General features: G+C 38.7%; 3 protein-coding genes across 4 annotated transcripts; 1 reads left to right on the forward strand and 2 right to left on the reverse strand.

Annotated features, from left to right (window-relative positions):
* Positions 1–3,103: 3,103 nt before the first annotated feature.
* Positions 3,104–8,505, reverse strand: LOC117305400 (MOB kinase activator 2-like). The gene is made up of 5 exons (XM_033790271.1): positions 8,474–8,505; positions 7,998–8,164; positions 6,946–7,045; positions 5,909–6,033; positions 3,104–5,376 (listed from the first exon to the last, which is right to left on the reverse strand). Exons 1-5 carry the CDS (start codon positions 8,503–8,505, stop codon positions 5,096–5,098), a joined length of 705 nt encoding a protein of 234 aa, XP_033646162.1. The 3' UTR covers positions 3,104–5,095.
* A 97-nt stretch (positions 8,506–8,602) lies between these two features.
* On the forward strand, positions 8,603–13,404 carry LOC117305070. 2 transcript variants are annotated; one of them, XM_033789789.1, is made up of 10 exons: positions 8,603–9,131; positions 9,592–9,708; positions 10,168–10,264; positions 10,576–10,795; positions 11,023–11,551; positions 11,657–11,840; positions 12,006–12,260; positions 12,383–12,554; positions 12,819–12,967; positions 13,097–13,404. In XM_033789789.1, the coding sequence occupies exons 1-10, from the start codon at positions 8,691–8,693 to the stop codon at positions 13,252–13,254; spliced, it is 2,322 nt and encodes a 773-aa protein (XP_033645680.1). In that variant the 5' UTR covers positions 8,603–8,690; the 3' UTR covers positions 13,255–13,404. The 2 variants fall into 2 exon arrangements, with proteins under 2 accessions (XP_033645680.1, XP_033645681.1); XM_033789790.1 differs by having other exon boundaries at positions 9,592–9,702.
* A 99-nt stretch (positions 13,405–13,503) lies between these two features.
* LOC117305071 lies at positions 13,504–15,556 on the reverse strand. Its single transcript, XM_033789791.1, has 3 exons — positions 15,252–15,556; positions 14,375–14,602; positions 13,504–14,064 (listed from the first exon to the last, which is right to left on the reverse strand). Exons 1-3 carry the CDS (start codon positions 15,479–15,481, stop codon positions 13,911–13,913), a joined length of 612 nt encoding a protein of 203 aa, XP_033645682.1. The 5' UTR covers positions 15,482–15,556; the 3' UTR covers positions 13,504–13,910.
* Between the last annotated feature and the right edge of the window lie 9,383 nt (positions 15,557–24,939).

Raw genomic sequence — 24,939 nt, forward strand, 5'->3', positions numbered from 1 at the left:
ATGCAAGATACATATATTTCACACTTTCCTGAATTAAGACAATGTACAACAATTGACAAATTTTGATTAAATTGTTGATACACTCTGAATTAAAATGGTATTTTTCACAACAAACATAAATATTGTGTTTTTCAATCAGCAACTAATTAATTCGCTAATAACCCATGGAGATATATGTCGAAGAAATAAAAATAAGATCCATAAAATTGTCTTGGATAGGGCTAGTTGGTCCATGAAAAGCGTTTGAAACTGTTTGTATGGTTAGAAAGATGTTTTTAAAAGCAGAATAATAATCCTTACAAATATGCCTCGAAATTGCGTGGGTTTTCTTTAAAGGAACACGTTGTCTTGGATCAGATTTTTTTTCAAATGCATATTGTTGGAAAGATGTTTTAAAAGTAGAATACAATGATCCACACAAATTTGCCTCAAAATTGCGTGGTTTTCCCTTTACTGTGCGAACTAACACGGTCGGCCATTTACGGGAGTCAAAAATTTGACTCCCATAAATGGCCGACCGCGTTAGTCGACGAGGTAAAAGGAAAACCGTGCAATATCGAGGCATGTTTGTGTGGATCATTGTATTCTACTTTTACAACATCTTCCTACTCATATGCATTTTATAACAGACGGTTGCAAATGCTTTTCAAAGACCAACTCAACCAATCCAAGGCAACGTGTTCCTTTAACTTTGCAAACTAACAAGATCGGCCATTTTATGGAGTCAAAAACTTTCTTACCATATGAATTTTATAACAATCAGTTTCAAACGCTTTTCATGGACCAACTCAACAGATCCAAGACAAAATGTCTACAAAATATTTATAGTATCCGCATCGTTTAAACACAAACAATTTTTTTCTGATTTAAGTTAATTTTGTTGACATTTTTACTGATCAAAATTGGATTCAAGAAAAGAAACTGTATTAGCGATGTCTTGTCTCTTTGTGATGAATATACATGACAATTAAGAGTGTTATAGGTCCAAAATAAGGTTATAAAATAACAAACTAAACCGCCACCCTACTTTTTGAACTTATTCTAAAATAAATTGCAGGTTCAGAAAATGTTGTTTTTTCCTTTTCAAGAAAATCAAAGTCCAAAGAAGGTAAAAGGAACACTTGCCTATTTAAGACACTGGACACTTTTGGTAGTTGTCAAAGACCAGTCTTCTCACTTGCTGTATTTCAACATATGCAAAGTTGAGCTCAACCAAATTAGTCGTTGAGGTTGCGAGATAATAATGAAAGAAAAAACACCCTTGTCGCACAAAGTTGTGTGCTTTCAGATGCTTGATTCCGAGAGCTCAAAATCTAATTCTGAGGTCTGGAAATCAAATTCGTGGAAAATTACTTCTTTCTCGAAACTTCTGTTACTTCAGAGGGAGCCGTTTCTCACAATGTTTTATACTATCAACCTCTCCCCATAACTTGCTACCAAGTAAGGATTTATGCTAATAATTATTTTGAGTAATTACCAATAGTGTCCACTGCCTTTAATGAACAGGTTTTCCCGTCAAAGGCAGTTTTAGTATTTGGAAATCGTGTAATTACTCAAAATAATGGTTAGCATAAAAACTTACTTAGTAACGAACAATGTAGAGACAAGGCTGTTTTTTCTTCCATTATTCTCTCGCAAGTTCCAGTGAGAAGACTGGTCTTTGACAATAACCAAAGGTGTCCAGTGCCTTTAAGGATTGCCATTGCTTAGGCATAAGCACTTAGGCTTTATTTTTCTTCTTTTAAAATTAGTTGAACAGGTTCGTTAATTAATCTTATTTTAATATTAATCTCATTTTAAAAATACAGATACGTTCCACACTTTAAAATAAATAATATAGCTACACACATTTACTGTTATATTTTTTACACTTAAAATAATAATTGTCCAAAGATAACAGGGAAATGTTAAAGAGTGTGCAAGTCTTGTGCGAATTGAAAAACGAGAACACAATTAGAAATGCCTAAGAAATCAAATCGTCTGTTTCAATTCTATGTATATCACAAATTTCTCTAAATTAAAAATACCCATAGCACATTATTTTTTCTTGGCCATTCCAGAAACCATGGTAGGGATTTGACTTCCAAGATTATATTAGTAAATTTCAGTCATGACATCTTGAAGAATATTTTGTCTGTAGAGACTGACCTAAAGTAGGATCAATCTTTGGTGATGACTCCAGCAGCCGATTTCACAAAACTTTACGCAACTCCACTTGCCAATGTTTATGGCCTAAGATGCAGCATAAACGTTGCACAAAGTGGACTTACGCAGGTGCGTGTTTTTTTTTTTGAATCGGCTGCAGGCCTGGGCTCAAATTCATAGAGCTGCTTAAGCAAAAAATTTGCTTAAGCACGAAAATAGCTTGCTTATTTTACACATGTTACTGGCAAAAATGTCATGCCATGACTAATATTTAGCTGTTGTGTACTTAGCATAACAATTGAGTGGAGTCTTAGCCGGTAATCTGATTTTACTAAGCAAAGATTTTTTTGCTTAAGCAGCTCTATAAAATTGGGCCCTGTGAATCACAATCAGGCCACAGATCCAGTGGCCTCCTATGCCCCTGGTCTTGGCCTTGGTGCCCCTTCAAAAGTTGCCCATTGAATTTAAAATTGAATAATAAAAGTGCCCTTTGCAAAATGGAAATGGCCTTGCCCTTTCAAAGTTGGAATTCCAGGCCTGTGACTCCACAAAGAAAAATATGTGATTTTCGTCCGAAATCCTACTTGTTATAAAAGATGGAATTGGTAGTAAGCATTTTACCAAATTATTATATCTGAAGTGAAGACAGCTTTTTAAAATATGGCCCATTCAATCGGGGAGCTTTGTACAACAATCCGGGAGATATTTAGGAAAACATTCAACATAATAGGGACAAAGTTTCCACAATCAGGGAGATTTTCAAATTTGTTCATCATCAGCACATGCAAAGATTGGTTAATTTTTTGCAGACTCAAAGTCAACATTTGAACATCATTTTTTTCTGTTCACGATGTTACACAGTGAATATATATTTGGTTTGCGGTAACACCATGTGTGTATCTACTTGCCAGGTAGAGTTTGTTCTTAGAGAACTGTCTTGCTTAATTCTACCACTGCGGAGTAGATTGTTCGGGTGTTCGGGAGACTTAGCAGTGCTGAAAAGAAATGTCCTGCTTATTAATAATTATTCATTAAAAAGACATAAAACTGCCTGACATATAATAATAATTATACATCTACTCATTATGACCACAGAGTACAGCCAGAGATCGAAAGTGTTTGATTTTTCCCGAGGGAGGAAAACAAGTTGGTCTGAAAAACCCTCGTGGCACAGCAGAGAACCAACCCACAACTCAACTCATATAAGGGTCTGGCCGATTATCAAACCAGGGTCACCTTGGTGAGGGGCTGCGGTCCAGTGTCATCTACTATACGAGCCCTGAATAGAATAGCAGCTTCTGCCTATATTTCAAATTATTGTTCAAAAATCACTAGTGCTGCAAGCAGGCTCTCTTCCTTTTACTTAATTCCTGATTACAACAGCTTTATATTTCTACACTAATATCTTCAACTTATTGCTTAATTTTATCAACGATATGTAAAACAATTTTACAAGTCATAAATACTTACAGTAGCTCTTTGGGAAAAAAAATAATCAGTCGAAAGACCAACCCTGTATTTTTTTTTGGGCTAACATGAATCATATAAAATCACTTCCCAATTTCTTGGGTTTCACATTAAAGGACCCTAAAGTAATTGTATTTGGGATTCACAAAGTAGCGCCACCTAGAGTTTGCTTGCAGAGAAGCCAATAATTATGAAGACTGAAGCCTGAACATCTGACGTTACACTTCGAGGCTCGTGAGTAGCGCCAGAGGCCGGCATCAAAAACCGGTGTGTAGTTTAACCTTTGACCTCAGTCACTTCACATAGAGATACGCAGTCAAATTCTATTGCGGATGTGACAGCAGTGTAAAGTTATAATAGGCATAATGGATGCAAGTTTATCCAAAATCATTGAATCCAATGGACTCACTGGATCTGCCAGCAGGGACCTGTCTTTGCGGAGAAAGACAGGGGCCCAGTCTACCTGAACATCTGAATTACACTTTCGGGTTTGTGAATAACGCCAGAGAGTGGCCTCCAGCGAAGGTAAATCCTTGTCCATCTTCACCTTTTACCTAAATGTAAATTCATATGCAGACAATGACAAGTGCAGCTACGTTTAAATTGTCACCTCGGACCAATCAAAACACAGATATAGAATGCTGACGTCACCGCACGTTTACCCAATGAAATGATTGTATCCAATGAAATAACTGCTTCTGAAAAGCAAGTACCTGTATATCTTGCGGATAAAGACAGGGGACCAGACTAATGTGACTGGCATCTTTGACCATAACCCTCTCCCCTAGCAAACTCTTGGTGGTGCTTTATATTGTGAATTCCCTAGGTAGGAAAATACACTTCAATAATACAAAGCTTCAGAGAGTCATGCTTTCGAATAAATCCACGCTAGACAATGTACATGTACACAGCCCTTTCACAAAGTTTTTCGACTTAAATATTGATTTTATAAGAGGCCTAAACTCCCAGCTCAACCATGATGATGTCTGGTCCCAGCCACTGCGTCAAACTCCCAGTTGTTAACAAACTCTAAGAAGTCTGGTTCCGGGTCACATCCACTTGTGATCTCTGTAGCTGTAGTCCGGTTCCAGCCTCTATGCTTGTGTTTTTGATGCTATCACTCTGAGAAAACAATCCAAGGTGCCGGTGTGGCAGGAGTTTCTGTCCCCCATAGATTCGGTCCCCCCCCCCCCCAATCCGGCAAACTGTGTACAAACTTCTTCTGATAGCGCCCTCTTTTGAATCATCCTCCTATAGCCCATGTTATATTCCAATGAGGGGGACAGAATTTCCGGCGAACAGAATTCCCTTAAGACACCCGAAATAACTTCAACTGCATTCTTAGATGCTATGTCAAAGTCTTAAACATGGACTCCGGCTGCGGCTACCAGCTGAAGCCATGGCCCATAAGCCAAAGATGAACATTCTAAATCACAGCATGTTTTTAGGCGAGATCCACAAGAACCCATCCATAGTGTAGCCACTACGAGCTACCGCTAGCGTTATTTGTAGCTGATTTCGAGTTTGCATTGTTTAAGTCGAGTGCTTCGATCAAATCGTCTAAAACGGAAACGTCCTTTGCGTCCAGTATGTTAAATTCTTGGGAGAAGATGACCACTTGAATGAATAAACTGTTGAGATGCCTATGAAGATCGAAGAAGATTAACTGTTCGTAGTGGGCGTGGTAAATGTGGGCTACAATTTGGAATAGAAGTCTTAGAACACGCTTGACTAACACCTCAAAATCACTTGGGAAGACGTGATCTGAAAACAAAGAAAAAAAAACATATTATTATCGCTAAGAAAAGGGGTTGGAGTCCCGGTCATGGCACTTGTGTCTTTTAGCAAGACACTTACATGTACTTAACCACTGTTGCTTTGTCCTTTGGGTGGTTGTAAAGTCGTAGGTCCCACGTCTTGTGTGTAAGGCAAAGGACGAAGCATCATGGTTAAAGGTCTTGCTTTTTAAGGACACAGGTGTCAAGACTAGGACTCAAACCCACACTCTGCTAAACAGAAACACCAGAGATTGAGTCCAGTGCTCTTAACCGCTAGGCCGGGTGACACTCCACCTGGGCCCAATTTCATAGGGCTGCTTAAGCACAAAAAGTAGCTTAGCACAACAAAATTCTGCTTACCAGAATAAGGTTACCAGCCAAACTACCATGTCACAAGTACACTTTCAGACTGAGATCCTGCTCATTTCTGCTAAGCAGAAAATTGTTAAGCAATATTCTCTGCTTAAGCAGCTATATGAAATTGGGCCCTGCTGTGAAGATCTGGAGAAACAACTTACCGTATTTTGTCGGTAATATAGATTCATCGTTGATATACTTTTGTATATTTGACATGGCATAGTTGATATACTGTGGTGCTGTTAACTTCAATTTCTTTCCCTTGTCATCGAGCCAAAGGTATTGCCTAAAGAAGAAAAAAAAGTGAAAGAGTTTCAGGCTGAAAAGTGAGGGATGGGGAGTCAACCTGGCTAGCATGCGACCCTTCCGGGCTAAAAAAGCCCTTCTCAATATTTATAGTTGATTTTATCTGGGTAAATAAGCTGTTTGCGAGTTAGATTTAAACAATGTCTGGTACAATGACTTGCTCAAGTCACAATGCGACGCTTACATTTGAATTCTTTAGACTATCGAGACAGTTGATATGTCAAATGGTTCGCAGCAAGCTTTTGTATAGCAACCTCCAGATGAGTAGACCCTGGCACCATTGTGATATACACATCCATTCAGTTAACTAGTTCTAGTTACTTCTTTTCATTATACAATTGTTGCACGCTGTGACGGGGTCCATGGCATTTTGTACACCCGAGGGGGAAAATGGCACCCGGTGCCATTTGCCACCAAGGGTGTACAAAACCAATGGACCCCAGTCACAGCGTGCAACAATTGTTTTGTTATACCTTTGTATAATTGTTATTCCTCTTCTCGAAGTTCTGTTGTCATCTTCAAACATTATTACGACAGACTAGTCATTGTTTAACAAGCAGACGAACAAGAAACAGTTCCCTCGAACCCGCGGTTGTTTCGTACACAGCGCTGGAAATCGACCACCGCTGGGAACGATTAAGGTGATGTACACCGGTGTACATGTACATCATTTTTCATGTTACCCGGCCCGTCGAGCCATGTAACATGCGTTTTTGTAGCGCGTCACATGATTGGTTCTCTCTCGACCCATCAAACTTCACAGTTTGTTACCGAGGTATAACAAAGGAGATTGTTGCATGGACGTGTACCCATTGTTGTACCTGCAAGTTTACTAGTTCTAGTTACTTCTTATCATACAAGATTGTTGGATGGACGTGAAATGAGTACTTACGTATTCCCCGGTGCTGACATGCTCGGACATGTCTCATTTGTACAAGACTCTCCTGACGATACTCCGTATAAAACATTTACATTGTTGAAGAATTCAAGAACTGCAAATCACAAAGAAAAGTTAAGATTTTGTTTCATCAAATTTCTTCAAACTTTAGAGAGTAATTATTTTGATTTGTACAGTAAATGGTCTTTCTAAACTGGGAGCAAGTTCGATCAGGGTACAATCATCGACTAGTGGTTAGTTTGTGACGTATGAAGTGCATGTGCTCTGAAATAAAAGTGCATATGACTCCTAGTGGTTGTCTAGCGACCATATGTGAAAAAGATGACCGTGAACATGCCGTGAACACATCAAAAGTCCATACTCAATTCTTTTCAGCCATTTTAAGAATAACCGCCAGCAGCACACTATGACTATGATATGGCAAATTGCTATTGGTAACCAACGATGCAACCAACCTCGACCAGCCTCCGCGAATAGTCGACTAGACTGGTTCAACTATCGCTGACTAACGCGGGTTCGATCACAGTTAGTTCGATCTGTGGTTAACTATGGTCGTTGATCGAACTTGCTCAGAGCTTGAGGCGTGGTAACACCATAGTGTCTACTTGCCAGGTAGATTTCGTTCTTTAGAGAACTGTCTTGCTATATTATTCTACTACTATGAAGTAGATTTTCAGAAATTGGGAGACATGTCCTGCTTTTTAACTACAACCTGGGCAGAAGGCAGAGATGCCAAGTCCAGAGGCCAGCTATGCGTGAGATTTTTCGAAGCATTGTAGGTTGCGTTTTTTGTACACACGAGCACGATTTAGCAATGCATTGTCGTAATTTTTTTATTTTTTTTTCCCCCTGTCTGGCCCCAATGCGTGAGAAAATAGATGCTGTGCGTGTGAGCGTGACAGAGCCCAAATGCGTGAGTCTCACGCCTAATGCGTGAGACTTGGTAGGTCTGAGAATGTAGAGCAGTGTCGAGTCCACCAAGATTGCCCAATAGCTAGCGGCAGTACGAATACCATGTTATGTATTTTTAAGCCTTACACACTCACCATTTGAGCCGACCCACTCATTCTGATCTAGGCCCTTGGGTAACCTCACAACGTCCCTCATGTCAAAGTCCGTTATCTGTGCCCCTAGATATTGGGGTTCCAAGAACAGCTTAGGCTCCTCTGGAGCTGTGGGTATCTGAGGCTTCTTCTCTTTCCGTCCCGCTTTCCTGTAACGAGAAACAAACAGACAAATCAAGTTTTAAGGTAAGATTGAAATTGTTTAAAGGTTATGAGAATTAACTACTTTGATTGGTGTTATTAAATAGCTAGATATTCATAAACAACAAATCCGATTTTTTTTTTTTTTTTTAGCCCTCCCTTGTATTTTTTATTGAATTAAATTGAATTAAAATGTAGCGCTTCGGGAACGCCCACTAAAAATAGACCGTAGCTCATGAATAAGTGACGTCATCGCTGTGACGTCACTTGGGGAACGAAGTGACTGCTGCCTGAATGTAAACAAACCATTGCCCAACACAGGAAAGACGGCAGTGAAATGCTTGTTCATGATGCGGTCTATTAATTGTGATTGTACCCATATTTTTTTTGTACTTTCCTCGGAAAATAATAATGACTGTAACAATGAATATATATATATATACAGATTATTTTAATAAAGTTATAAGAAACACAAAAAAACACACGATATAAATACAAAGTTATATTTATCCATCCGCTGGCGTGTGTTTTTACATGCATGCATGCATGCATGCCGCGTCGCGCCATCGTCGTCTCTCACAGTTTCAGTTATCATACCACGATTGTCGTAATTTCAACTCGATTTTTAGCCTTTCTTTTGGCATGACCAAAAGATGTGTTGCTGCTGGGTGCAGCAACACCACTTCTGCTGGAGTGAGTCTGCACAAATTTCCACTTGATCCCAAAATAAGACGAATCTGGGCCAAAAAAGTTCGTCTCACTCGTGCGAAGTGGCAGGGGCCTACTGAGCATAGCACACTATGTTGCTCACACTTCACGCCAGAATGCTTCGAGGGTGGACTCCACCAAGAATTTGGTCTAAAAAGGAAACGCTTTTTGAAGCCAGAGGCCATCCCCACCATATTCAGAGCAACCGAGAAGTCTCCAGCCAAAAAGAAGCATCGGAAAGGGATCCAGAAACGGGAGAAAGTTAAGGTAAATTTGTGTGTGAAACGTAGACAGTACCACCATACTATTATATTATAATGCACAGTGTTTCGCGCTCCAACGTGCAGGTACCGCGCGAGAGTGGTCGGTTTTTTTTGTGTGTGGTATTTTTAGTATAACTTTTGTCACTTGCTCAGGGTTTTACGTGAGATTTAGTCGCACACAATTCGCTTAGTTTGTTGGAAATGCCAACCAGACCTTGAAATTAATGATTGAAAACTAATTGATTTGATGAAACTGTTATTTTTTTTTAATTGATTGGTGGTAAATTTATAGGATGCAAGAAATTTTCAAAAAAAACAAAAAAAACCCGTTAACTAAATAGTACAAATAAAATACATCTAGAAGGTTGAAGTAGCTTTCAGCACATCTTTTTGCTGGCTGTTGGCTACATAACTTCACACTGACTTTGCAGCCCAGTAATCATAAAATCATTATTTAATTTCAGCTCCTGAAAGAGTTGCTCAGTCCCGTTGCAGAGTCCACGTCAGCATGCACCTCATCCACTTCCACAGATCAGGACATGGATTCAGATCAAAGTTATGGAGAAATTGATCATGTAAGTATACCTGCTGAAAGAATGCTATACTCTGTACATTTGACTAGACTACATATCTCATCTATCATACAGCTGCCAAGACTTGCACATTTACTTATTCCGTGGATGTTTGTTGTTGATAGAACCTTGTTTATTACAATAATACATGATTGTAGCTAAGGCTAAATTGAAACAATAGAATGAAAGGGGAAGCAATCAAATAACGAAAATTACTCGGTAAGTGGGACAATTGTTGGCATTCTGCATTAAACAATTTATGGAATGAGAATATTTTTAAACACGATGAATCAAAAACTTGAATTAATAATAATCTGTTTGAAAAATATTGCAAATGATTTTTGGGGTTGAACAGTTGCACACTTTTTTATTTTTTATATCATGTTCCTTTTTTTTACCAACAACTACATACATCTTCCTACATATTCATTGAATGTAATTTCTTGATTTCCAATCCTTTTGTTTTAGGTGGCTTCAGCTTCACACAGTGTATCCGTACAATGCCAGACAACACCATGCACCACACACGTTGCAACTCAAACCCGTCTCCCTACAAGAGTAAAATGTAACTATTTTTATTCACTTATTTTTTATTTTATTTTTTTCAGTTTAATTTGCATGCAAGTCTCCCGATAAGCTTGTGGCACCGTTAAACATGTTTCCCCAAAACTACGGAGTAAGATAGCACAGCTCACAAAATTTACCGTGTTTGAGGTGCTGTTTTCTAAGAGAATTTGTCATTAAGGAAATCCATATTAACAATCATGATTAGTGAGGCTTGATAATACGTTGGATCCAATTATTTGTATGACTGAAAATTTACTGACCAATGTATCAATGTTTTGGCTCAACAAGTTTCAATGCATTTCTTTTTAGTGGTGCAAGCATCTGCTCACATGCATTGTATGGGGATCCAGGCTCAGCCAAGAACTGTCTCATGTGGAGTCATCTGTAAACTTCTTGATGATGTCCCAACTCAGGAGTCCAGTTCAGACAGCAGCAATGATGATGATGGGAGAGATCCAGAATACCAGCCCTGTTATGATGGTCCATCGTCAGACTCGGATGGTTCAAGTTCCACTCACAATAATGAAGGGTACGGATCACTACATGATTTTTCTTCCTTTTAAGATTTTTAAATGCAAATTAACTGGGAAACAAATTTGTACAACTTGCTTTTTGTAACACAAAATTAATGAGAATTTTATTCTATTTTTTATTTCCTTTCTTTATTTATTTTTACACCAACATAAAAACAGACAGCAATTCATAAAAATCAAGTGCCATTTAAAGTGATTGTCATGTCTTCGTTTCATTCCACAGCTCCAGTAATATCCACAAGGAGAGAAAGTTCATCGTGTTTGAATCCCAACTGATGAAGTTGTTCAACAGATGCATTTCCTGTGGTTGTTGTTTGGTGACCATGAAGAGCTCTAGGAAAGGAGGGATGTTAAGGGTTCGGCAGTCATGTGAGATGTGTGACGACACAACCACCTGGGATAGCCAGCCCTGGTTAAACAATACACCGGCTGGGAACATCCTTCTCTCAGCATCCATCTTGTTTGCAGGTGGAACAGTAGCACAGACTTTTCGTGTGCTCCAACATATGGGTGTTGCTACCATGACGCAACGAAACTTCTTTAAGCATCAGAAGCAGTTCCTACTTCCAGCTGTGAATGCAGTATTTGTCAGTAAGCAGACGAGACTGATTATGGAAATTGCAGCAGAGGGTGACCCTCTGGTTATTGGAGGGGATGGTAGGGCGGACAGCCCTGGACACAGCGCTAAGTATGGATCATACACAGCCCTTGATCTCGAACGGAACAAGATTCTTGATATCCAACTGGTACAGGTAAATAAACAATTACTTCATGTAGGTTTGTGTGCAGGTTAGCAAAGTAAAGTTTTTAACTGCCGCTTATTTTTATTCATGTTATTGTTCTTACTTTTTATTCAGAGCAACGAAGTGAAAGGGAGCTACCATATGGAGCTAGAAGGCTTCAAACGAACTCTAGAGAAGCTCAACACCAGTGGGCTAGTTGTTAGTAAGCTGGTATCAGACAGGCACAGGCAGCTTGCGAAATATGTGCGGGAGAAAACTGACATCAGCCACATGTTTGACGTGTGGCACATCGCCAAAGGTACGCTTGAACAGTTCATTGATTGTATTAGACAGATTTTATGGTGCCAAGCGAGAGATGATTATGCTCATGGATTTTGGCATATCAGATACTTTTGGAAAACTTTTCAAGTTCACTGTGGCCCTCTTTAAATACCACATTTATTTTTTTAATCTGTTCTCACAGGATTGAAGAAAAAAGTGGATAAACTTTCAAAGGTGAAGAACTGTGGGGCGGTGACTGAATGGTCCAAGAGTTTAAACCACCACATTTACTGGTGCGCATCCAGCACCACAGATGACCAGTCGGCACTGCGTGCTGCCAAATGGCTCTCGATAGTAAACCACATTCAAGGAGTTCACCATGGCCATTCAGAATTGTATCCAAACTGTGAGCACGATATTCTGGATGGCGATCGCAAAAAAAAATATATGAAGCCAAGTAAGTACACTTCTCTTTATTCGCTATTTTAATATAACTGAGGACCAGAAGCATTCTTCTGCAGCAGAGAACAGTACAATTATTTGTAATGATATAACATAATCTTGTTGTTTTAACTGAAGGTACACTAGCGACCGAAAAGTTGACGAGTATCCTAACCAAGACGATGCTTCTTAACGATATCAAGATGATGTCAACAACAAGGCAGACATCATCGCTGGAATCCTTCCACAGCGTTCTAAACTACTTTGCACCCAAGATGAATGCGTACACATATCATGGGATGACCTGCAGGTTAGTTTGGCGACAAACAGTTCATGTGTAGGGCAAAACAAGATTAAAACAGCCCCAAATGTCTTCATGTATTGTTGCATTGTTGGTTGCAAAACAGTATGTGAATGTCGATCTGGCCCGTTTTTATACATGTCATTTTAACCTTTTTCACTCTCTGTTTTCACCTATTTTCAATGAAACTTGTCACTCCTTGAATAATGCCTATTGTTGGTAAACATAATATTATTATTTCTAACCTTTTAAAATTGTATTTGTTTTTGAAAGGTTACAGATGACTGCTCTTCATTATAATGAGATTAGTGACAGCGCACAGGCAAAAACAAGGGCAGGGAATCTAAGATACCAACTCAACAAACCCAAGTACAAGAAAGGGAGTGCGACTGTGAAGGCAGTGAAAGAACCCTGTAAATATGGTAAGAAAAAGACTCTTGTTTGACTCAGGAATATTTTGGCTATGAGGAACACTGAGAACGAGTTGTTTCACTGTAAAAAATTAAACATTTGTAATAAATCAAAACTATTCTTGTTCGATTTATGTGCAGGCTATGTAGACGAGTTGATGGCGGAAGTAGTACGTAGAGTGAAAACCTCCTCACGAGAACTCATGAAGAAACCACCTCCGACACTATGCAGTGTGTACAAGTTTCCCCCCAAGGACGAGTTAATTTCTCGGCACAGAACCAGGTTTAACCTTCCCTAGATTAGAAACACTGCGTTGTGTTGCACCATTTTGTGATAACATAACTTTAACAAAAGACACAAGAATCATTTATACTATTCGTGTACTTGTCTTTCATTTGGTGCTCAATATTATTTCTTCATTGAGGCTCAAATTTGAAGAATTTTGTTAGGGGGGAGACTTCTTTACTGACGGGAAGTTATGTGAACCCTAGTTTAGACATGAATGACAGTGCCATAAATAAAATACAAGTTGGACAAACTGGTGGTATTTAATTTTAGTAGTAAAGAAATTTATTAGGTTTGGACTTGGACAATGATCACATCTGACCCCAAACTTATAAGATAACACGTAGCGAGGATCCGTCTGTTTGTCAGTTGTACTCATCTCACGTGAATTGATGTTAAAGGCCTACATGGTGATTTCAGATAAATCACATGAACTGTTTTACATTAAGTTCTTAAGTTTCTTATTATATTTATATCTATAAAAATTGTTGCCTCTGAAATATAATGTTCAGGAAAATTCTCCAGGAATTGAAATAAAAGGCCTACATGGTAATTCCAGATGAATCACATGAATGAGTATCCATTTTAAGTTATTAAGTTTCTTATTTTGTTTCAATCTACATATGTACAGTGTAGTGACATGTTTGCCTTTGGTTTGTTAAAATTAAACTACTCAATTTCTTTAAAACCTTTGTAAACGTCTGATGGAAAGGCTTGCCGGATCCTGTTCACCGCACAGGACGGCAATGGCACTCTCACTTCCTTCCCCAAGAAGTGCCATATCCAGCGTACCAACTGTCTGTAGGCAGCATGACGATTTTTTCTGTGTAAAAGCAAAGGAAATATGCAGAAAATTGAGTTAAGTTTTTGGTAAATCATATTTGATGAGTTAGCTTTGATAAAACTTTGCAGTGAACAGTTTCATAAAAACTACCTCTTCATAAAAACTTGACAAGTGAACTGAGCGTTGTCGACATGTACATGTACATTGCGAAACGGAGGACTGAGCAATGATTTGAAAATTAAACCATGATTTAAAATAAATATTAGTTAACTCTTACAGATGGAAATGCAACCGATCACTAGTATTCAATTAATCATGGAGGTAACCACACAACAATTGTCAAACTTACTGATTTTGAGTTACCTCCTGCTCCGGTGGATTATAGGCCTGATTGTATTCCCACAATGCGGTTTCCAAAACCCATAAATTAAGGCATACTGCCGAAAAACCTGGGTGCTCGGTTATACAATCGACATCCAAGACAAATTCATCCATCTTGGCAACAACCCTTTCGACCTCCTTGCAGCAAATGCTCTCCTTGACTGTTGGCATTGCCACACAGCATCCACACAGGCACCTGTTGATATTGATTGAAATAAATTATTATTAATTTAATAGGTTTATCTTGGTCTATTCCATCAAGTGCTTTTTGGTTTGTGCAAAAATAAATGCTACCGAGATTATTAGAGATTTTGTTTTATGAACAACAGTCAAAATGTACTGTTTCGCCATTTGAATTGACCAAAAGGTCTGGTATGCCAAAATATTGACGGTTTGGAAAGAAATAACATTATAATATATGAAGTGAAGAAGGAAACCAGGGGAGAAGTTTATAATACAACACAAAAATAGGTCTTGGTCAGCTTTCCAAAATATAAACTTTATAAAGAGACACGTCCCACCCCCAGGAAAAGAAAATATATAATAAATAAAGAAACAAACCGTCTTCCTAAAGTTTGCCAATTTCCATGAAAATCCCCACGAGTAAATATTAGCTTTGTATAAATTATGAAGGCGACATGAACGAGATGCCACCGTACCGTGTTGTTGTCAGTCCAAGTGGGTTGCTATGCCCCTAACCAGTTGCGATATGATTGTGTAACAGCTGCCAGGTTTTGTTCTAGTTATATGTGTTTTGAATCCTTCTTATCTTATAAAATCAGTATAATTCGTAGCAAAAGTATAACAACAAAATTTAGCGCTAAAACAAAATACAATTTACACACCATTGGGAGTTTCCCAGTCTGTTTTCAACGTCGTCGTCGTCGTCCCGCACTGCTGGGGGAACATCATTATCACTGTCGCTATCGGAGCCACGTTCTGGCTCGTACATGTACGGCTGCATAGCACGGACTCCCCCGACTTCTCCTACTTCCTCTTCAGTGATATCATCGCCCGATGATGATCCCGATGATTCAGAAAATAAATCGCTGGAAACTTCGCTGTCGGAATCCATTTTGTTGATAATTTTTCTGTACGTCGTTGATTGCGCGATTGCTGTATATAGAGAGTCGAGTCAGCGTGGGTGCACAACGCGAAGGTCGAGTGTGGACCGGTGGTGCTCTTCGTTCCCCAAGTGACGTCACGGCGATGACGTCACTTATTCATGAGCTACGGTCTATTTTTAGTGGGCGTTCCCGAAGCGCTACATATTAATTCAATTTAATTCAATAAAAAATACAAGGGAGGGCTAAAAAAATATTAAAAAATCGGATTTGTTGTTTATTAATATCTAGCTATTTAATAACACCAATCAAAGTAGTTAATTCTCATAACCTAATACATATACAAAATAGTATGTATGACATGTTAATTACATTCAAATTACATGCAAAAAACATTTACTGATCATTACTCAAAATAATTTTTGGCATACAAAATTACTTGGTAACAAGCAATGGAGAGCTGTTGATAATATAAGACATTGTGAAAAATCGCTCCCTCTGAAGTATTGTAGTTTTTGAGAAATAAGTAAATTTCCATGATTTTGAATTTTGAGACCTCAGAATTAGATTTTGAGGTCTCAAAATCAAGCATCTGAAAGCACACAACTTTGTGTGACAAGGCTGTTTTTTCTTTCATTATTATCTCGCAACTTTGACAACCAATTCAGCTCAAATTTTCACAGGTTTGTTATTTTATGCAAATGTTGAGAAACATATTTGTACACCAAGTGAGAAGACTGGTCTTTGACAATTATGTTCAGTGTCTCGAAGGTAAGATTGAAATTGTTACAGATGTGCATTGGACACATGGTTATTGTCAAAGACCAGTATTCTCACTTTGTGTATCAATGCATAAAATATCAAAGTTCTGTGAAAATTTTGACTTGATTGGTCAAAAATGTTGCAGGAGAAGAATGAAAGAAAAAACACAATTGTGTGTGCCTTCAAATGCCACATAAATGCCTTAAAAACTCAAACGTTTGTACTTTGCCTTTGCCACACTTGGGTGTGTATAAACCTTTGTTAATGACCAGTAAAAAGTGTTGAAACATGGGCGTGACTAGTCTTGAAGTCAAGACGGTAATTGTTAAGCGTGGTGTGTAGTTACAGCGCGGCGTATTAAGCGCGGTGTGTAGTTACAGCGCGGCGTAGCTACGGGGACGATACACACACCCTCGATCCCAGTATGTGTGTGTGAGTCGCGCTACCTACGACTGTTGCATAGTGTAACATCGCACTGTGACTGTTGCATGAAAGGCAGACAAATAGGCAGCGCCTAACGACTTGTCATCAAGTCTAGGGCGTGACATGCGAGCTTGCACCTGTGCTTATAAGACAGTTTCTTCATTCCTATTGGTCGAGAGCAATGGCCGGGACAGTTGTGCCATGTCATGCAATACGCCCGACGCGCACAGCATTCCCTAATATGGAGTTGTTTACCCAAGGGCCTTACCATTTCATTGCTGGAGGGTTGTTGTGTTGAAAGAAATCATTGAACAATTACAATTTGTGCATTTATTTTACTTTTTTACCAAAAAGTTTTGATGTTTTTTGACCGAAAATCTATTTATGAACGGTTTTCAACTCGTGGGTTAAACCCACCGAGGCCTGGTTCTTGATAATTTACCTTGACTTCGTCTCGGTAAAATTATCAAAAACCAGGCCTCGTTAGGCTTAAACCACTAGTTGAAAACCTCTTCACCACACATTGATTCCCTTATTTGAAAGTATACCTTTGGTGATTTTTTTCCGACCATTAATTTTTTTTTTTTTTCCTACATTGTGTATACAAAAATACCCAATCCGAAGGACGAATCAATACACGTACAATGTTTGTATTTATAGAAAAAAAGTTAAAAATAAAGTAATAGACATTTACATAAACAAGAAAAAGCAGGGTGAATTGAAATTTTCAAGAAACATCTGACAATTTTCCTATTCGTTGGTTGCTTGGTTGAAAACTGTCTTTTTTTCCCATTATTTGTGCCTTTATTTCTTTGCTTCTCTAGCGCTGTGGTACCCAGTGTACATGCAGAGTGTTCTACACGTACAAGTCCCTGTATAATGATCATGTATAGAATCCTCTAATCTGATTGGTTAAAAATGGAGTCATGGAAATAGCAATGCCCCCTTTTTCTACCAAGATGACGTCATAGTGACTATACCCGGGGCATAGTCAATTGACTATGCCTGTTATGAAAATAACGCAACTATGATAATGTATAATGTACGACTAGCGTTCCGTGTCACGGCGCGACCTTTCTTCGCAGAAGACCTTTCCCGGTATAGTCAAAGTGTTGTTGATGAGAAGAATCTTTATTCGGTAAATAAAAGAAATATTGACTGCTTAATAATCAGGGAACAGTTACAATTCTAGGCCCTCGGTGATGTCAAAACCCATGGCTATGCCCTCAGCTTCGCTTCGGGCATAGTCATGGTTTTGGCATCACCTTGGGCCTATAATTTTAACTGTGCCCCCTCATAGCAGTCAATATTTCCATACTATTAAAGGTTCTGGACACCTTTGGTATTGTCAAAGACCAGTATTCTCACTTGCTGTATCCGAACATTGTATGCATAATAAATCTGTGCAAATTTTGACTCAATTGGTCATCAAAGTAGACAGAAAAACAACACCCTTGTTGCACAAAGATGTTTGCTTCCAGATGCCTAAAAGAAGGCTTCAAGCCTGAAGCCTTTTTATTATATTTGAGTGAACAATTACCCCTTTCTCAAAAGACTACGTTACTTCAGAGGGAGCTGTTTCTCGCAATGTTTTATACTATCAACAGCTCTCTATTGCTTGTTACAAAGTAAGTTTTTATGCTATACATTATTTTGAGTAATTACCACTAGTGTCCAGTGCCTTTAAAGCAAAGCTATAAGAGTGTACCAATATGGAGAGTTGAACGAATTAAATAATTATTGTTTTCTTTGTGTACTGAGTGTGGGAGGACTGGAGGCGGACGCAAGGTAGACTTGAATAGAGCATATTTTGTATGCTAAGTACATGTTAAAGGTATTAATTGCACCGGAGTGTTCACAGCTGTTCCCGAGCTAATCACAGCAGATGTGTGAACAGTGTAGTTATTTCTGACAATTTTAAAGGGGAAATAAAATAATGGGTTTTTTTAAAGAGAAACGTCAGGGCCCATGGAGACATGACCAGGATTTGTAGAAAAAATTTCCCTTTTGTCCAAGAATATTTAGTACAAAAATGTTGATCAGTAGAATAAAGTTTAATAGATGGAAATTTGCATGGGGAATAAATAATACAAATTTTCGTTTTTACCCATATTAGTGTAATAGCACTGTTTATAACACCCCTTACCAATATTCTGCCTTTTCATTGGTTTAGAGTGCGTCACATGATATGTCTTAGTTTTACTAGACGACGGCCGTGTGATAGTGCATCGGTTTGCCGTGTGATAGTGCATCGGTTTGCCGTGTGATAGTGCATCTGAAGACTATCACACGGCGTGCAGTACCCAGACGTCCGTTGCGTGTACAAAGATGATAAATTAATAGTCTGTAACTATTTCGGATTACATGACACTACATGCAGCACAGTAAAACATTTTCGCAATCTGTATTCGCATACACTTGAATTTCTTAAATAGCAGTGAAGACAATTTCTTAATTTTGGCTGGTAACTATCCCTAAGGGTCTGTAGAATTGGTATCTGGACAACATTGGGCAATACATTTATTTGAGTATAACTTCAATCAAATGATACCCAAAATGTATGTCCTTGTTACGTATGTTTAAATCTTGAAGACTTATCCTTCTTAAATACTCGGTCATTTACCTTCTTTTTTTGTTAACCACAATCCTCATGAGCTTCTGAATGTACACAGACAAGAATACATGACAACATACTTCAATTTGTTACTACTATCAAACATTCCCCTCTTGTGTCACACTTTTGTGCCCATTAGTCTGGAATTGCCCACATATTCGCTCCGGATTTTCGGCGATATCTAAAAAAACTTGACCAACTTTTAAATTAAAATCTGTACCTTAAATGGTGTATGTACTTTTTGTAGGACAAAAAACACAATGTCCACAGATTTACATTAAACTTACACACTTTGAAGATAATGATAGTAGAAAGCTTCCCTGAAAATATTACGTGCTGAGGTGCTGTAGTTTTTGGGAAATGAGTAAAACAATTTCATGAAAATAATTTTCGTCTCATGAGACGAAAATTATTTTAAGCATTTACAAACGTATTTTCATGACACTGTTTTACTCATTTCTCAAATACTACAGCACCTCAGTAAGTAATATTTGAAGGGAAGTTTTCCACTATCATTATCTTCAAACCAAGTAATTTTAATGTAAATCTATCCGCACGGAGCTCCCGGCCGCCGGCTTGGGCGACCGTTAGCGGAGTCGACGGGGACATTTTGAAAAGGTACCCAAACCCTTTAAAGGAACATTACAGAATTGGTTGTTGCTATTAAAACAGTTGCTGGCAGTGTAAGCACTTTACGTAATCCACCATATAAATAAACTGACAAACCTGTAGAAGTTTGAGATCGATCAGCCATCTGGGTTGCGAGAGAATAGTGAAAAACCCGATTACAAATTTTGCATTGCATCGATGCCAAAATAAAAATGAATAAAACGCTCACTGAGCGATAAACTCCAAACGCGAAATTAGATTATTTAGGCCTATTTCTCATCTCAAATATAACATTTCAGACAGAAATATTTCAAGGGATGTTTGATGTAAATCTGTGATCTTCACGATTTCTGTTTCTTACCAATTCTGTAACGTTCCTTTAATAGTACAAGTATACAGTATTTAATCGGAATAAAAGAGTAATTCCCAGTATTTAAAGAAATACACCACTAAGCTTGTGAAAGGATGCAAAAAAGTGAAATGCGAGTGATGCTGTAATGGCCAAAATGGTTCCAAAACCAAACCTTCCCTTTAAAGGTGTTGCTTTCTGACCTAGAAATTACCATTCTTGAGTTATTTTTCGTAAGAAAATTGCAATTTAGTAGGAAACCTGAGCAGGAAACCTGACATGCCTAGGCAAGCAATTTCACAGCGGCTATTCATACCACTGGTATCAGATGCTGTTCCTGTATGATTTTGTGGCTTGCATTGGAAGTTGAGTACATGTACACATGATATTGCAGAAGATTTCATGCTAAGCAAATTTTTGTGCTTAGCAGCTCTTTGAAATTAGGCCCTGGTCTTGGCCTTGGTACTTTGTATAATACTCTTCACAAGTTTCCCATTTACTTTTAGATTTTCCAATGGAAGTACCCTTTGCAAAAAAAAACGAAATTCTAGACCTGAGATGTGAGTTTCTATGAGTATCTATGTACATGTTCATGTAGCTTCGGTATTTGTGAGTTTGAGCCGACATGAATGCTCCGGTGGGCTCTTTAAAGCAAGTGAACAATGGGCCCCACAATGGAATTCATTAGACAAAGGCAATATAATAGAACAGCAACAGCCAGGAATCAGATCCATAAAGTTATGTGAGTGTTAAAGTATTGTGAGTTTCTGTGAGTATTTTTGAGTACAGTACGTTAATGTACATGTATGTCTATAGATTCTGTGAGTATAAGAGTTTCTGTGAGTGTCTGTTTTATATATTGTAAGTACGTGTCCGTGAGTATTTTTGAGTACTTGAGTTTTTGTGAGTATCTCTGTATTACATATAGCTTATGTACTTGTGAGCTTAAAGGGAAACATTGAACAGGCATGCAGGCCCACTAAATGTGTATCACAGGTTCAGTGTACATTGTGCGCTTACTGTGAAACATTATACATCTATCCAGTACATGTAGGAGAAAGAATACATGATTTTGGTTTGACTGAGACTTGTTTCGGCAATTTGTGATAAACACTGTATATTGGATGCTTTCCGAGTCCTCTGAAACAAAACAAAAAACCCTGGGCCCTGGTCACACACCTTTGTGTTATTCAGAAAGGATTGGCCAGAAATGAATACATGCAAGTGTGAGGGAGGGCTGTTTGGACCCTTCGTAGATACAGAGAGGCTCTAGACTGTGAAGATCAGGTGGACTGGCCTTTCCATAATTTATCATCCAATACTTTAAAGGCACTGGACACTATTGGTGATTACTCAAAATAATTATTAGCATAAAACCTTACTTGGTAACGAGCAATGGAGAGCTGTTGATGGTATAAAACATTGTGCGAAACGGCTCCCTCTGAAGTAACGTAGTTTTTGAGAAAGAAGTTCTCACTAAAATATTTGGATTTGATTTCGAGCCCCCAGCCTGAGGTCTCGAAATCAAGCATCTGAAAGCACCAAACGTCGTGCGACAAGGGCGTTTTTTCTTCCATTATTCTCTCCCAACTTTGACAACTAATTGTGTTAAAATGTTCACAGGTTTGTTCTTCTATGCATACATGTATAGTTGAGATACACCAAGTGAGAAGACTGGTCTTTGACTTAAAGGTGTCCAGTGTCTTTAAAGACAGTGGACACTATTGGTAATTGTCAAAGACTAGCCTTCACAGTTGGTGTATCTCATCATATACATACATTGTGTAAAATAACAAACCTGTAAAATTTGAGCTCAATCGGTCATCGAACTTGCAGGATAATAATGAAAAGAAAAAAACACCCTTGTCACACGAAGTTGTGTGCGTTTAGATGTTTGATTTCAAGACCTCAAGTTCTAAATCTGAGGTCTCAAAATCAAATTCATGGAAAATTACTTCTTTCTCGAAAACTATGGCACTTCAGAGGGAGCCGTTTCTCGCAAAGTTTTACACCATCAACCTCTCCCCATTACTCGTCACCAAGAAAGGTTTTATGCTAATAATTATTTTGAGTAATTACCAATAGTGTCCACTGCCTTTAATGCAGATTGATGAATAAGGTTGGAGAAGCCACCGGCCTTGTTGGTATGCAGTGATCTGACACTTCACTAGTGAAAGGGCAGGGTTCCGCACAGGATTTCTCTAATGGTGGAAAAGCGTTTCCCTAGAAACCATTACGAGATGGATCAGTTCATGCAGGCCTGGTACTTCATGAAGGCAACGGCGGCGATTGCCCCCATGCCCCCTGGGGATTGCCTTGGTGCCCATGAAATGCTCTGACAGTAGAAGTTCAGTCCTGATAAAACGAAGAAGGCAACGAAGGCAACTGCCTCCATGCCCCCTGGTCATTGCATTGGTTCCCAAAGTGTACAATTTCCTCATAGGGTGCCCTTTACCAAGGAGAACATGCCTTGGTGCCCTTGCCCTTTCAAAAACGAAGCATACAGGCATGTATTGTATATCATAATAAATAGACTCAAATCAAACAAGTGCTCAAAATTAATGGCTTCAGATCTATACCATTTCTACTCGTACATAAACACACAATTTTACATTTTGCTGAAAACCTTTGAAAGGAAATTGCGAAGTACATTCTTCCAGTGGTGGTTGGGGAATCCTGAGTGCTGGGCGGGTTTTCCGGCACCGACCACTGTGGGCAGAACCCTGAAAAGGGTAGGGCATATCGAACCACGGCCACATTCAGACATTGGTGAGAGGCTTGCTAATGTAAACAACAGTGCAGTTTCGCTGTCTATACGTGTAGCACATTTTAACTCAACTAATTGTCTGGGACGTTTACTGGATTCAGTTTCTAAACATACATAAAATGTGTACATTACATACAGCTGCCCTGTCAAGGAAATTGTTTAGCTGTAAATCATTGAGGAAGACACCTACATACGTACATGTACATAATTCACATCAAACTTTACCATATTAAAAGACATAGTTTTTTCCATGTCATTTTGTAAACAAAAACTTGCAGAACTGCTATTGTCCTAGCAATGGCGGCGCAGTGTACAAAATTTGTGCATACATGTACGATCGGTCATGATGTCCACGCATTTAGTAGTTTCCATCCAAATATTTCAAGTTTCTCAATTCAATGTGTATAAAAATTATTTGCAGCTCATTGCAAAAGTCCTCAAAATATTTCCGATACTACTATCAGCATTTAGAATAATTAATCAATAAAAAAACTAAATAAACATGGTGTGATTAAAAACTTGTTTGTTACTAATTACGGATTGATAGTAATTTAAACAGTGAACGATTAAATATGTAACAGCTGTAGTGACATGAGTGACCAGTTTGGGTCAAGGTTTATCAATTTATTGAAGCAACTGGCCTTAAAGCTCGTGGACAACATTGGTTGTCAAAGAACAGTCTCCACACTTCAGTCCTGATACTTAACGAAGGCAACGAAGGCAACTGCCTTCATGCCCCCTGGTCATTGCCTTGGTGCCCTTGAAATGCTCTCACAGTAGAAATGTACAATTTCCTCATAGGGTGCCCATCACCATAGAGAAAATACCTTGGTGCCCTTGCCCTTTCAAAAGCGAAGCATACAGTCCTGTGGGGTGCCCTTTACCAAGGAGATATGCCTTGGTGCCCTTGCCATTAAAATACGAATCGTAAGGACCGACACTTTACGCGACCCAACATGAAATAAGTCACCTGTAAAGGTTTTAAGTTCAATAGGTCATCGAACCAACATGAAATAAATCACCTGTAAAGGTTTTAAGTTCAATAGGTCATCGACCCAACATGAAATAATTCACCTCTGAAACTTTAAGTTCAATAGTGTCATAATTAAAATCTGCTCATGGCAAAGTAAACACCTCTTCTCAGCTTGCCCTAGAGGCAGAAGGATGTATATAAAATGCCACTCAAAACTGCACAACCTACCGAGTACACCATGGTTTTTACCCATAATGATTATACACCGATGTGTGTTTATAAGCATTGATACTCACTACTTTCACGAGCTCTGTGAAAAAATTCACAGGCATTTATACACACACATACTGTACTACTCGGGTGGGATTCGAACACAGCGACCATCGCAATTCTAGAGCAGTGTCACGAGCTCTGTGAAAAAATTCACAGGCATTTATACACACACATACTGTACTACTCGGGTGGGATTCGAACACAGCGACCATCGCAATTCTAGAGCAGTGTCTAACCAAGATGATCTTCCCTTCAAGGGAACTCGGCAAACTCTTACAAAGGGGATATAAACACCAAGCTGGCAAAAGCCAATTTCTCTCATACAAACATTGGTTTAACGTCTATGATTATGAACTGCATTACTGCACAAATCAAGAAATTGTGATTCAGTAACTAGACGACAATACTTGTTCTAGACATTGTGAAATCAGCGGCTAGCATGGGGTTTCGAACCCACAACCTTGTGATTGCAAGTCCAGCAGTACAGTTTAATCAATGACCACGGCTTGTTGAAAGAACGCTGGGGTGGATACATGTACGCATCACAAAGAGTTACAACTAAGCTTGAGCGATCTCGATTTATTTTATTCACGATATATCACCGCAAAATATATCGCGATATTCGATATAATCGCGATATATTGAATTTGACATCATCAGTCGTCTAACTCCCATTGAAAGTTGTAGAAGAGACAGTCA

The sequence above is a fragment of the Asterias rubens genome, chromosome 22, assembly GCF_902459465.1.
Source record: "Asterias rubens chromosome 22, eAstRub1.3, whole genome shotgun sequence".
Taxonomy (NCBI): Eukaryota; Metazoa; Echinodermata; class Asteroidea; order Forcipulatida; family Asteriidae; genus Asterias; species Asterias rubens.